At 41.6% G+C, this 14114-nt stretch overlaps 1 protein-coding gene across 1 annotated transcript in view; it reads right to left on the reverse strand.

The window, feature by feature from the left end:
• Window positions 1-14114, reverse strand: part of DOK6 (docking protein 6) — a 312711-nt gene that overhangs the window by 122738 nt on the left and 175859 nt on the right. The window contains exon 4 of the mRNA XM_004579438.4: window positions 9204-9323. Coding sequence (XP_004579495.1) covers window positions 9204-9323 — 120 coding nt within the window. The remainder of the gene's footprint in view (window positions 1-9203; window positions 9324-14114) is intronic.

Genomic DNA, 14114 nt, shown 5'->3' on the forward strand with positions numbered 1-14114 from the left:
GTAGTGAGTGGTTGGAGGAGGTCAAAGGCAAAAACTAACCCAAGAGCCCATTTTTTGGTTAATGATAGGAATGCATTCTTAGCAAAGAATTAGGCACATCTAACATCGTACAAATATTGCAAAGTATCTTGGAATGTATAAATAAGCCTACATCATATAGCCCACTGCAGAATGAGCTCACTTGTTATCATTATCAAGTAATATGTATCATACGTAATCATGTGTGCTATACTTTTACAGGACTGGCAACACAGTGTGTTTTCTACATACTCCATTCATTGTAATGTGAATCATACATTACTGTAGGATGTTACAGTGGCTAAAAGTTCACTTGGCTATAGGAAAGTTTCATAAAACTTCAAGAAACCCCTATTATACGTGTAATATGCCATTTGCTGAAATGTACTTATGGGGCCATATGAGCACACAGCTAATAGTCTGGGCCTACAAGGTGAAGGTAGGAAGAGTTTGTGGCCCAAGTGAGACATAAAGAATAAGGGGTGGGAGTTGTTGACATGATACAAAACATCATCCAATAAGTAGAAGTAATTGCAGAAAACAGAAAGGTGATGAGTTCTTTAGACAGTTTCTAAGTGATTTTTGTTTTGTAGGAGAAAAAGTGAAGTATCTAAAAAAACAGAATCATATAGGAAAATAGACATATTTGTTCAGCTAGGTTTTACTCATAATAAACGAGAATAGTTTTAAAGTAGGTCTTTGGAATTTACTTATCAGATAAATCAGTGCATCAAGCATATGTTGTCTAATCACTGCATTATAACCCTAAGAAAATTCATCTTTCGCTTATTAGTTTTCTTAAAACACATTTAGAAATTAGAAGCCAGTGCACTCTATTCAGTAAAGAGTCCTACTAGGTGTGTTGTTAGCTTATTGCTGAAAGCTTTTATTAATTCACTTCATTTCTCTCTTGACTTGAGAAATTGTGGTTTCCAGGTTAGATCAAAAGTAAGTGATGGCGTGTAAATGCAGCACTACAGCTGAACGTTAGGGAACTGAAAGACCCAGACACACAAGTGCTCAAGGACAGGCAGGAACTTTAGAAATCATGTCAGTTACGTGAGTGGGGTGCAAAAGGCACACACTAACAGCTCAGATGGCTGAAAAGTAAAAACCCTCACAGCAGGAGAGGCATTCTTAGACTTTTTGGTGACAGATGAATTTAGAATTTGAAGCGCTACTCTTGCATTTTCCATCCTTCTCGATTGCTTGATTTTTTTTTAAGATTTATTTTTATTGGACAGATATATAGAGAGGAGAGACAGAGAGGAAGATCTTCCATCCGTGGATTCACTCCCTAAGCAACTGGCTACAACAGCTGAATCTGAGCCAATCCAAAGCCAGCCTCTCCCAGGTCTCCCACATGGGTGCAGCGTCCCAAAGCTTTGGGCCGTCCTTGACTTTTCCAGGCCACAAGCAGGGAGCTGGATGGGAAGTGGGGCCTCTGGATTAGAACCAGCACCGAAATGAGATCCTAGAGCATGCAAGGCAAGGACTTTAGCCACTTGGCTATCACGCTGGGCCCGATTGCTTGATTTTGAGCTCCAGGATCTTCCATTAAGTAGAGGCTTAAATGTTCACTAAAATTAATTAACTTTAACAGCTAAACATTATTAAGTTCAGTAATTTACATAAAAATCAATCACTTTATAGATTTGTATATGTAACCTTGATATATAATGAGTAGTGTAAATTTTAAGAATTGGGTCATTTATTTATAATTTTGAGTATCACTTAGTGGTCCATTATTCAGTGATTTCAATAAGTAAAACTCACTCTGTACAGATAGCATGTCAGGCTAACAACTTAGTGCCTAACTCACTGTCAGCCATGATGTCTCCTGTTTTTCTTTTCTTTCTTTTTTTTTTAAGATTTATTTATTTTCCTTGAGAGTCAGAGTTACAGAGAGGGAGGGAGAAACAAAGAACCAATCTCTGGCTCACTCCCCAGATGGCCTCTGCAGCTAGAACTGCACTCTGCCGCCCATATCAGCAAAGGGTTAGTCTTCTAGACCACTGCACTAATCTCCTCGCTGTTGCTTCTGTTTCTCCAGGGTAAAAATGAGAGACAAAGAGGAAAAATTCCTTCTAACAAGCTGAAATTAACACAAGTTCCCTCTTGCTTCTTGAATGCCAAGGACCACGCTGTTATTCAAATGTTGTCTCTTCCTTTAGGACAAGCAAATGCCCTAACCTCCACATCTTCCCGCTGTCTGGAGATGAGGTGTTCTAGCCACTGAAGCGCCTTCTTCTCTGGACACTCCTCACAATAAGACAGCTGCCTGCTCTTAGTTTTCTACACAATGCAAGCTCAGCCAACTGTGGAGCCTTGTGTCAGATTACAGGAGAACTCACCAATCCCTGTCCCACCAACTGTTGGGTCACTGCTGCCTGTTTGTCTATCATGAACTCCCACCTTGCAACCAGACCTCAGATTCAGCACAGTAAAGAAAGAAAACATTATAATTCTATACCCAATTTCTCCCCCCCACTGTTCTAGAACCAGGAGCTAGCAACAAGAGACTGATTTCGCAGATACATAAAATCGATATAGAAACACATTTTATCAGTGAAGCTTTCATTCCAAAATGGAGATGAAGATAAAAGGACAAGCACATAGTGAAAGAACTTTTCACCACCTGGCCAACCTTACAAATAACACTTAAGAGAAAGATAATAAGCATCACAAAAGAATGTGAGGGCAAACTTCCAGTAAGATCATAAAAGATTTTCAAAATAAGCAATAAGAATATTAATGGGAAAATGGCAGGACCAAATCACAATTTTTGCAATAATAACTGTAGAGTGATCTAAATGGCACAGAGTGGCTGAACGGATAATAAAACAGTGTGTATCTAAATCTTGCCTACAAGAAACACTTTACCAATAAAGATACACACATAAGTTATGGAAAAACACACTCCATCAAATGGAAATCAAAATGAGAAGGAATAACTACCCTGATACAAGACAAAACAGACTATAACACAGAAACTGTTAAAAGAGACAAAGAAGGTAATCATGTTATGGTTAAGGAATCAGTTCAACAAGAAGATGTCATTACAGAAGATGTATAAACACCCCATGCAAGGGAACTCAGCTTATAAAGCAAATGTTAAAGGCTCTACAGGGAGGCATCAACTCCAATATACTAACAATGGAGGACCAAAACACTCCACTTTCATCAATGGATAGGTCAACCAGCTCAAAAAACTCAACAGAAAAGCAACAAAGCTAATCTACAGTGCAGACCAGATGGCCCTTATAGGTATTGAACTTTCATTGTCACAGATGAGTAATACACACTCATTTCAACAATGTATGAAATATTGTCAAGGATGGATGATACACAATGTCATAAATAATAAAATTAGAATAAATGAATTAAAATCACATTAATTTTCACATCACATGGAATGAAACCTGAAATTAACAACAAAAAAATTCTATAAAATATAAAAATATATGGAGACTGAAAAATAACCTCTGGAAAGAACAATAAGTCATAGAAGAAATCAGAGGCAAACAAAAAGTCCTTGAAATACATGGAAATTAGAACATAACATATTAAAACTTATGCAAGACAGTAAAAGCAATGTTAGGAGGAAAGTTTATGGCAATAAAGTGCCCACAACAAAAAACTGGAAATGTACAGACACATGTTGCAATATCATATCTCAACAATCTGGAAAAATAAGAACAAACTGAATTCCAGATTAGTAGCACAAAATAAATAATCAGTCTTAGATAAGAAACACAAAATAGAACTAAAAGCAATGCAAAGCAGTGGTGAAACAAAGATGTTGATTTTAGGACAAAATTAAGTGGAATTCATAAACCATTGGCCCAACTAACCAAAAGGAGAGTAGACCCAAATTTAATAAAATCAGATATAAAAACGAGGTTTTATAACTAATAGTACGGAAACACAGTGAATAGCTAGGAATTATTACAAATAGCTCTTAATTTGGGTATTGGCTATGAGTATGTTCAAACAAAAATCAACTACTTGTATACTTGCATGCATTTCTTGGTATGTAGATTGTACTTCAACAAAATGTTTAAAACATGGTTGTTGTTGTTTTTTTCCCAGAGTCATACTACCTAGAAAACATGGTTATTGCATGTTAAGAGCAGCATGTCTAAAAGTGAACATGGTTCACTTGAGGTCATTTTGTTGAGAAACTGGGGGCGGGTACTCTTAAATTAGAATCATGTTTATTTCTGTTATTGCCCTTGTTTTTAATGAACAGGAAATTGTTAACATTTTAGCAAGGATCTGTTCGTATTTACTTTGACCATTTGGTGATGAACATAAAAAATTTTAGCCTTGCTTTATTGTCAAGTAAGAAAGTTTACTTGAAGGAATAAAACAGTCAATTTACTAAAAAATACATGCAGGCTAATATAATCAGAACGACTCCTAGCTACACTAAGCTGTCAATGTTTCAGTATATTTCATTACACCACAGATGGCTCAATAATTCTTCTCCGTTCTTCATTTTCTTCCCTTATGAAGCAATACAATACCCTTTCACGCCTGTTACAGCCTCACAGACGGAGTACACTTGTACACTTTCGCAACTTTGCAATTTCCCTGAGGCTTTATTTGACCAGTGGAATGTTAGAGGATACACTGTGTACACGGGCTTCGACAGCATTGCAAGCTAGCATGTGTTCTGTTGCATGCTGAGAGTCTGTTTGGGGCAGCTGCAAGAGTAGGAGGATGGAACACTCACTGAGCAAGCATGAGCACCATGTGAAATTTGGAGACAATCTCAGAAGAACTCAGCCTACCGCAGCTGAGTTTTTGTCATTCCACCTGCACAGGAACAACAGAGGCATGCTCACAAGTCTGAACTACTTTTGAAAATGGCAGATGGTCATCTCTTGCATCAGTAGCAAACTGGACACATCCTCTGTGTTCACTTCCTACTGCAACTGCAGGAGTTTCAGGCAAACCAGTCACTCAGAAGTGAAACACATTGTTTCTATTAACGACGAATATACAATATGTTTTCTAGAAATGAGATTATGTGTCATGAATTCTTTGTCTATAACTCTAATATCATGTTAATACTTCCCAAGGTCACCGTAGGCTATGTTAAGTATTGAAAGAACTACATATCCTGGAAATTTCAAGTAGCAAAAGTGTGAAATATCTGCACAATATGCACTTGTGGCATTATCTGAAGTTTGAGAATAAGTATGTGTGTATTTGTGAGAGTGACAGCGGGAGCATTTCCACCTCTTAACTTTCCCCTAAACAAGGATTCGGAGTCAATATGAGAGCAGCTGACAGGACTAGATAAACATGATTATAGCAAAGAATTTAATCAATAACACTTTTATCTCAGCAACACACATTATCTTTCACCTTTAAAAATTATTTGCATAAATGTCTATTCTTAGCTAATCTCAGAGTAAATAAAGACTGTCCAAACAGTCAGGAGCATGCAGGAGGGAAGCAGAAATCTTGAATGTCAAAAACATTCTGTGGTCAAGCCCTAGCCAGGGGACTTCTCCTGATGACAGAACGCTGCCAGCTCCCACAAGTCCCCCGGAGCCCGTCGGCTAGATGGACTCTGCCAGAGCGCCTTATGTGTCAGCAAACACATTCAGGCCAAATCCAAACAAACCTATGCCGGACAAAATCATACAGCATCTCTGAGGAGGAGTTACGTTGCAGCCACTGCTGGAGACGCCTGCATCCCACAGCAGGGGGTCTGGGATGAGTCCTCTTCCTTCCTGAGACATTCTGATGTGGGAGCGCTGGGTGGGGCTCCTGAACGCTAATGAGGGCATTTGTACCCACAGATGCAGGATCTCTGGCTCTGTGCTTCTCCCCTTGCCTCTCTGATGTGATGCCTTCTAAACAAATAATCTCTTTAAAGCCCTTAAACTGTGTTAAAAAGGATGAGTAAAAATTTCAATCTTTACTGACCAATCTTTCATAAAAAATTTCATGAGTATATATGAATAAATTCAAACTAGCATGAGGAATCTCGTGACATTTTTATTTTAAAATGTTATGCTTGAAGAGTGATTGAGAGTCAGTGAAAGGAGAGATTATATGTTTTAAGATTTTACTTGGGAGCCCAGCACAATGGCTCAGTGACTACATCCTTGCCTTGCGCGTGCTAAGATCCCATAAAGGTGTTGGTTCATGTCCCAGCTGCTCTACTTCCCATTCAGCTCCCTGCCTGTGGCCTGAGAAAGATGTAGATACAGCCACTTGGGGAGTGAAACAGCAGATGGAAGATTTTTCTGTCTCTCCTTTATGCAAATTTGCCTTTCCACTAAAAATGAATAAATCCTAACAAAAAATCTTACTTGACCAGCTGGAACAATGCATATTTTCTCTACACAGTTTGGGCAAGTGGGCATCCAAGCTACCTCCAAGGCATCCAGGAGGCCTGAAGGTGGGGACTGGGCTGAGCTGGCCAAATGGATGTCTTGGTCTCAGCTATGAGATTGGACATCTTGCTTCAGAGAGATTCTGAACACGGAACTATATGTACAAGGAAGCTTCTTGATTACAAAGCAGGAAAACTGACACATGCATGCAGAAAAGTGTGCCAACTGGTTTGTGGCTCTTTCCCCGCTGCATGAACACAGGCCTGGCATTTTGCTGAGTGGGCCAAAGGCCCGCTGCCTGCGGAGCTGGCACCACCTGTGCTGGCTGAAATCCTGCCCACTCCACCGCCGACTCAGATCTCCGCTAACACTCCGAAGAGGACAGCAGAAAACACCTGTAGCACTTGGTCCCTGTACCCATGTGGCTGACTCCTGGCTTTGGAAGGGTTCAGCCCCTGTTGTAACCAGCTCCAAGTGGGGTAAGAGGAAAAGAAAGACATCACCTCCAATTGGCACTTTAAAGGAAGGAGACAAAAACTGGAGGCGCCCTGGGTGGTGCTAGGATCCATGGCCATGGGAGGAGTCAAATAGAGAAAGGTGGTTCCAGGGAAAGCAAGCCCTTCGCATAGCTGACTGTTTCTTCATTGCTGCAAGGAAATATCTGAGCCTGGGTGCCTTTGAAAGCAAGGCTCAGTGTATGGCTCCTCAGTGTTCGACCAGCATGACACGAGCTCTGTGTGTGTCCTCTGGCTGTGACATCACGGTGAACAATCTCATAGCGGAGGGGTGTGTGTGTGTGTGTGTGTGTGTGTGTGTGTGTGTGTAGGGATCACATGCAGGGAGAGGCAACCAGAGGGAAAAGCAAGGCTCAGTCCCTGCTAACTCTCTCAGGAGAACTAAACAGGGTCCCCTGAAAGCCAGGTCAATACTTTCAGTCCTAAGGACTTCCTGTCAGGCCCAGACTGGTACAGGTGTCACCACCTCCCAGCATCCCTACAGTAAAACCAAGCTCTCAGCCTTACCTGGACCTTAGTTTTCCCTCTCTAAGAATCGGATTTTTAATAATGCACATTGTGTGCGTGTGCGCGCATGTGTGTGTTTGAGAAGAGTATCAATTTCATTAAATAACAGCATCTCCAACTAAGTCAGTCCTGTCAAATGTGCGAATTGCATTTTAAAAGCACAGACATTCTATGTAAAGTCGGAGCTGTTCAAGCAGACACAAGGAAGCATTTGCAGGAGGAAATGGCACACAGCTCCAAACCTGAGGGCGAAGCACGCCCTGCACCGAAAGCACCCAGGGTTTCCGCCCAGCACCTGCTCGTCTCACATTTCAGATTTCCTTCATGTGGTGCTTGAGATCCCCATCGAGGAGGATCCCCCCTTCTTAAGCTGTGAATGAACAGCTTATTTTAAGTAACATGGTTTGGGACATTCTCGCTTAACACAGTTCTCAGAAAACAATCCAGAGAGATGAAAATCTGAGAAAAGTGTGCGAGAGGAACAAAAAGGGACGACGAAGCCAGCAAGAGAGCAAAAGAAGCACTTGTTTTGACTTTCTAAAAACTCACGGAGGAATATTTAGCATCTCCATATGCTCATGGTCAATTCACAGGAAAATTTCAGTTTTGTTGTTAGGAGAAAACAAGTGAAAGTAGCTGAATAACAGCAAAAACATAGTACTTACATGGAGAGAACCATGGCTGTTACTAACATTATTTCTAGCAATGCTACAATTATCTACACTTGATCTTAGCCGAAAGGCCAAGAAGCGATAATACTACAATTATCAAGTGTGACTACGCACAAGTATATTCTAACTGTGGGATCTAATTTGTAATTCATACATATTTCCAGGATTTCTTGTTAAGAAATGGCATCCAGTTTTAAAATACCCCTCAATCTTTCTGACCACCGAGCACCAGAAAGAACACTCAACTGTTTCTATCCTCACACTGCTGGGTCATCCTGGATTGGGGGTCATTCTTTATATTATGAGCTTACAATGATCTAATATTGACACACTGAACAATGATTGTATTTGTCTAATTTAATGATTTGACTATGCTAGACCCAAGTATGTGGCATGCTGTTAAGATAGCAGAAATGCCTGTTAAACCGGAGAATGGTTTGGTAAGTAAACAAAGTTAGGTCCATCAACCTCAGTTTTATGATGCCTTGCTATTTCATCTGCCACGTTTGTGTTGCAGTATTAACTAAATCCCCTGGAAATTACTGATAATATGATAAGCCAACATTTTTAAAGATTCATTTACTTTAGTTGAATGAGAAGACGCAATATGTGCAGAGAGAGAAAGAGAGAAATTTTAATTCACTGATTGACTCCCCAGATGGTTGTAACGACCAGTGCTAGGCCAGGCTGCAGCCAGGATCATGGGCTTCACACAGGGCTCCCACAGGAGCGCTGGGGCCCAAGCATTAGGATCATGTTCCGTTTCTTTCACAGGTGCGTTAACAGGGAGTTAGACTGGAAGTGGAGCTGCAAGGATGCAGGTGACGACTAAACCCGGTACACTACCGTGCCAGGCCCCCAACCTGTTGACATATACACTAATTTACAGAGAAGACATGTGGGATGTTATACATACAAAAGCCTTACATACAATAGCTATCATGCCAGTTTTTTACTTGGACAATTAGTGACATTGTCACAGATAAGAAGTTGGAACTGCTTGCACCTTAGAATTTTCTCTGATTGCTACATCATCATGGGAAAATGCTTTAACAACTGATCTACTTTGGTCTACTTTCTGGACCAAAAAAGAGATTATCATGAGACATTACAGTACAGTAGAAACCCCCTCTTACCATTCTGCTCCCGCTGCACTCCGGCTGCCAGCAGGTCAGGCTCCCCGAGGCTGATGTCGTTCAGTCTCGTTCCCAGACACTCCATGCACAGATGCTTGCACCACTCCTCTGCCTCCAGCTCTGCAAGGAAGCACACCAGTGGGTCAGCCACGTTCCACAGGGCGCAGGGAGAGGGCTGCCTGGGTGTTCCCCCAAGCACAGGTTACACCAGTGGGTCAGCCACATCCACAGGGCACAGGGAGAGGGCTGCCTGGGTGTTCCCCCAAGCACAGGTCACACCAGTGGGTCAGCCACGTTCCACAGGGCACAGGGAGAGGGCTGCCTGGGTGTTCCACAGGGCACAGTCACACCAGTGGGTCAGCCACATCCACAGGGCACAGGGAGAGGGCTGCCTGGGTGTTCCCCCAAGCACAGGTTACAGCAAACAATCTGCCTTTGTCTAAAAATGCTGGCATCCTCTATGGTCACTGGCTCATGTCCCAGCTGCTCCACTTTTCATCCAGATTCCTGTGAATGGCCCGGGGGAAGCAGTGGAAGATGGTTCAAGGCTTTGGGATCCTGCCCCTACGTAGGAAACCTGGAAGAAGCTCTGGGCTCCTGGCTTCGGATCGTCTCCACTCTGGCCACTGAGGCCACTGGGAGAGTGAACCAGTGGATGGAAGATCCTTTTCTTTGTTTGCCTTTCTGTAAATCCAACTTTCAAAGTAAATAATTTTTTTTTTTAAAAATCTGCTTTGAACAGCAAAACCATATTCAGATGGTGGAATAATACTCACCAGTATTTTTTCCTGTGTGATTTAGCATGACATTTTCAAAATGATTTTCAGTTATTTCATGGCTTTTTTCTCATATTTACAAATCAATTTGAAAAGCATGTGCTTTCTACCTGGTATATTATACACGGATCTAAATCTTGGAAAGCTGCTGAGAAAACCATGAATTAACAGCTGAAAAATGTCAAACTGAATTGGCAAAGTGAATGTGGCTTATTTTGTGTGGACTGAATTTTGTGTGGACTGTCCTTCCTCAGTCGCGTTGGAATATTCATCCCCCATCACTGCAATCGTTTTGCTTTCGCACAGATCAGAAACTCAGCTATCCTTTAAGGAAACTGGTGTAGGATCTTAAAAGCATATTTGCTTTCAAATGTTCCAATTATGCAAGATGTTATATTCACATGAACTTTCATTTTTTCGGTTGAAACGCTTGAGTATCTTATATCCACACAGAAGGTAACACAGTTGCAGGAATTCAGTCACATGAATGGGTAGGACTCTGTTATAAGCCCAAGTACAAGACAGATGGCTCAGAGTCACATCTGTATCTCCTATCACATGGTTGGGCAGCACCATGATGGGATAGGAACCAAGATTTTCTAGGTCTTTTAACTACACATATATTTGAAAAGGGACATGAGGTTTAACATTTTGGACCAAGTTCAGGTATCAGTGCACAGAAACTGCTACTTTTGTTTCAGACTTTTCCAGAAGCATAAATCTGTGCCACCAGAGTTTGAAATTTCCTTCAAATCTCTTGTTGTTTCCTGTGGATGACAATTCAACCTGAACCTTGACATTTTAAGCTCTCCATAAAGTTAGCTGTGACAAGTTCTCCTGACTCCAGGGATTTGAATACCAACTATGCTGTTTGATGGTCGACACCATTAAACCCAGTAATGTTTTCTTCCTGTGCTTTGTCACAGGGCCTTGGCCTCAGAAACAGCTTTGATCAATGAGATGTCAAGACAAATTTGTCATTTACTTTTAGTGTTATCTAGACAAAAACATGCTGTTTAGAAAACAAAGAAAGAGGAGAATACACAGTGTCCCAAAGGGCACCATTCTGATAAAATGACTGATTCCTATGCTCCATCTGGGCAGTGTTCTCTTTCCATGCTGGGGACCCTTCCTCAGTTGTTCCAGCCACAGCACGGACACAATTCCAGGACCAAGTGGATCCTCGGACAGCCTGGCACCTTCCTTCTGCCTGCGTCTCAGGCTGGCACTGGCTGCTTGGCTGTTTTCTCAGGGAGCCGGACAAGAATCCCTCTGGCAGCCAGGCGCTGACTGCACACTGGGAAGGCGGGTGGCTTTCTCAGTAATGAAACCAAACCAAACCATGTTTCTTCCTCTAGGATGACAAGCCAGGCTTCAAAGAGAAAGTTACCAAGGCAAGAGTTCTATACATTGAAAACAGCTTTCGGGCCTGGCGATGTGGCCTAGTGGCTAAAGTCCTCGTCTTAAACGCGCCGGGATCCCATATGGGCACTGGTTCTAGTCCCGGCAGCTCCACTTTCCATCCAGCTCTCTGCTTGTGCCCTGGGAAAGCAGTCGAGGACAGCCCAAAGCCTTGGGACTCTGCACCCGTGTGGGAGACCTGGAAGAAGTTCCTGGCTCCTGGCTTTGGATTGGCACAGCACCGGCCGTAGCGGCTCACTTGGGGAGTGAATCATTGGGTGGAAGATCTTCCTCTCTGTCTCTCCTCCTCTCTGTATATCTGAGTTTCCAATAAAAAAAAATAAATAAATCTTCAAAAAAAAAAAAAAAAGAAAACAGCTTTCATTGGACTTAAGAGTTTTACTTTATAGAAAGTCTAAAAGCATTTCTGGCAGCAAAGCAAATTATTGCATTAGAGCATTTGATATTCTATACAGCTAGACATTTCTGCTACAGAGCATAGTATTATGCTTGTTTTCTAATGTTCTAACTTTTTCTGAGTCCCATAATCTAGAATATGAAATAAAAATACAGGCAATTAACATCTCAGTTGTATTCTTTCACCTAACAATACTTTTTAATTCTCCTTACCTAGAGATGAGAAAATATTGCATTATTGGGGGCAAAGATGTCAACTATGGCTGGGCACCTGGATGCAGCTGTCCCCCCCTTCAGAGTGTCCGGCAGACAGAGGCCACAGGAAGGAATGCCCATGTCTACTTCCAAGTAGCTTCTTGTCTCATGTTCAGTGACACAAAGAAAGTAGTGGGGTAGCAAGGGGCCTCTGTGATGTCCTTTACTGAATGTTCCAGAACTTAATCTTAGCTGTAATAACAAAGGTAGTGAGTGGTCTCTCATCCCAGCAATGAGAGCTTTTCATGGCTTCCATCAGCAAGTCAAGATACCTTTTAGCTTGTTTTAAGAACCACAATGCTAAGCATTTTAGTAGCGCAGTAGCATGGAAGAAGACAAACAACCAGAGTACATCCGGTTTCATCACAGACTGGATTTTAAGTATTTCAGAGACAGAGGGATAGAGAAAGACTCCAGCAATTCAGATAGTATCAAGGAATCATGAGTCTTTTTTTGTTTATTTGCTTTTAAGAAAAGCTTATTGTGTCCTCCCTATATGGCAAGCAGTGTGCTGGCTGTCAGTGGGGGGGAAGTGTGGGGTGTGAGTTTGCATCTGGTGCTCTGAAAGGCTGACAGCCCAGCCTGGTGGGTACTGAGGGTCCATGATAGAGGCTCAGCTGGTGCAGCAGAAAGACGACCGGGTGTGTGTGTTTGTGAGTGTGTGTGTGTGTGTGTGATGCATGGGGTGTGTGTATGTGTGGCGTGTGTGTGTACTGTGATGTGATGTGGGGGTATGTGTGATGTATGTAGTGTGTATGTTGTGTGAATGTGTGTATCAGTCTGGTTTGTGTGTGTGTTTATGTGTGGTGTGGGGTGTGTATGTATGTGGGGCACATGTGTGCATATATGTTTGATGTGGTATGTGGGCATAGTGTGCGTGCATATGTTATGTTTGTATATGGTATGTGAGTATGTGTGTGGTGTGATATGTATGTGAGTGTGTTGTATATGTGTGATGTGTATGTTGTGTATATGTGATGTGTGTTGTGTGTTGCGTGTGATGTGGTGTGTATTTTGTCTGTATATGATATGTGAGCGTGTTGTGTGATATGAGTGTTGTGTGTTGTGTATAAAGTGTGTATGTGTGATGTGGTAGGTGCATATTTTATTTGTGTATATGGTGTGTATGCTGTATGTGAGTGTGTGTGTGGTATGTGAGTAGTGCCCCACGTGGTTTTGGGTGTGTGTCTGTGTGTGAATATGTGTGTATGCTGTATGAGAGTGTGTGCGTGTATATATTTTACATGTGTGTATGCTGTGAGTGTATGTGTGGCACGTGAGAAGTGTCCCACATGGTTTTGGGTGTGTGTCTGTGTGAGCTGGATCAAGGAGCACTGCGGAAGAGGCTGAGACAGAGATGGGATGGCACTCACAGGAGAGCAATGACATTATCCTCTGACAGCCAGGAGAGCCCTGTGTTCACATCCAAGTGGAGAAAGTCTGAGCTCATTCTGTTTGTAATTTTGCAGTGTTTGGTTCAGTTTGATCACTTCTACACTTTGTTTTCACAGTCACTCTCCTTGGTAATCTGCATACCTGATCTAATAGTTCTGCTGCAGAGTAGCTGAAATATTTTGAATGTTATAAAAGACTTTGGTTTCTTTAATCCATTTTTGAGTCACCATCAAATAAGCATGTTTTTCAAAGAATTACGATTGTATTTTTTGTTTATTCTTTCCGGACAGTCTGTAGGTATTGAAGTCTTTTAATTTTTGCTGCATACTAATTTCTTACCATTATTTAACTAGTGTTTCCTCTGAATTATTTTTCATCTTTTCCTCTTTCATGTATTTATAGAACTGAAACTAAATACAAACACATTAAGCAGTTCAGGTGCATTTAAAATTTTATTTTCTCACACATACAGTGGCTCATATTAATTTTCTCCTTTCAAATTGAATGTGTACTAAAATCTTTCTTAATGAAGAAAGGATGGCATTAACATGTTCTATGAAGTTTTTTCTCTTCAAGAGAAAAGAGATTTTCATTCCGATGCCTTTCCTAAACAGCTTGCAGCTAACTTCAGATTCTCACTTCAAGCAGGTAACCTTTCCTTTACAAG

This window comes from Ochotona princeps, chromosome 18, assembly GCF_030435755.1.
Source record: "Ochotona princeps isolate mOchPri1 chromosome 18, mOchPri1.hap1, whole genome shotgun sequence".
Classification (NCBI taxonomy): domain Eukaryota; kingdom Metazoa; phylum Chordata; class Mammalia; order Lagomorpha; family Ochotonidae; genus Ochotona; species Ochotona princeps.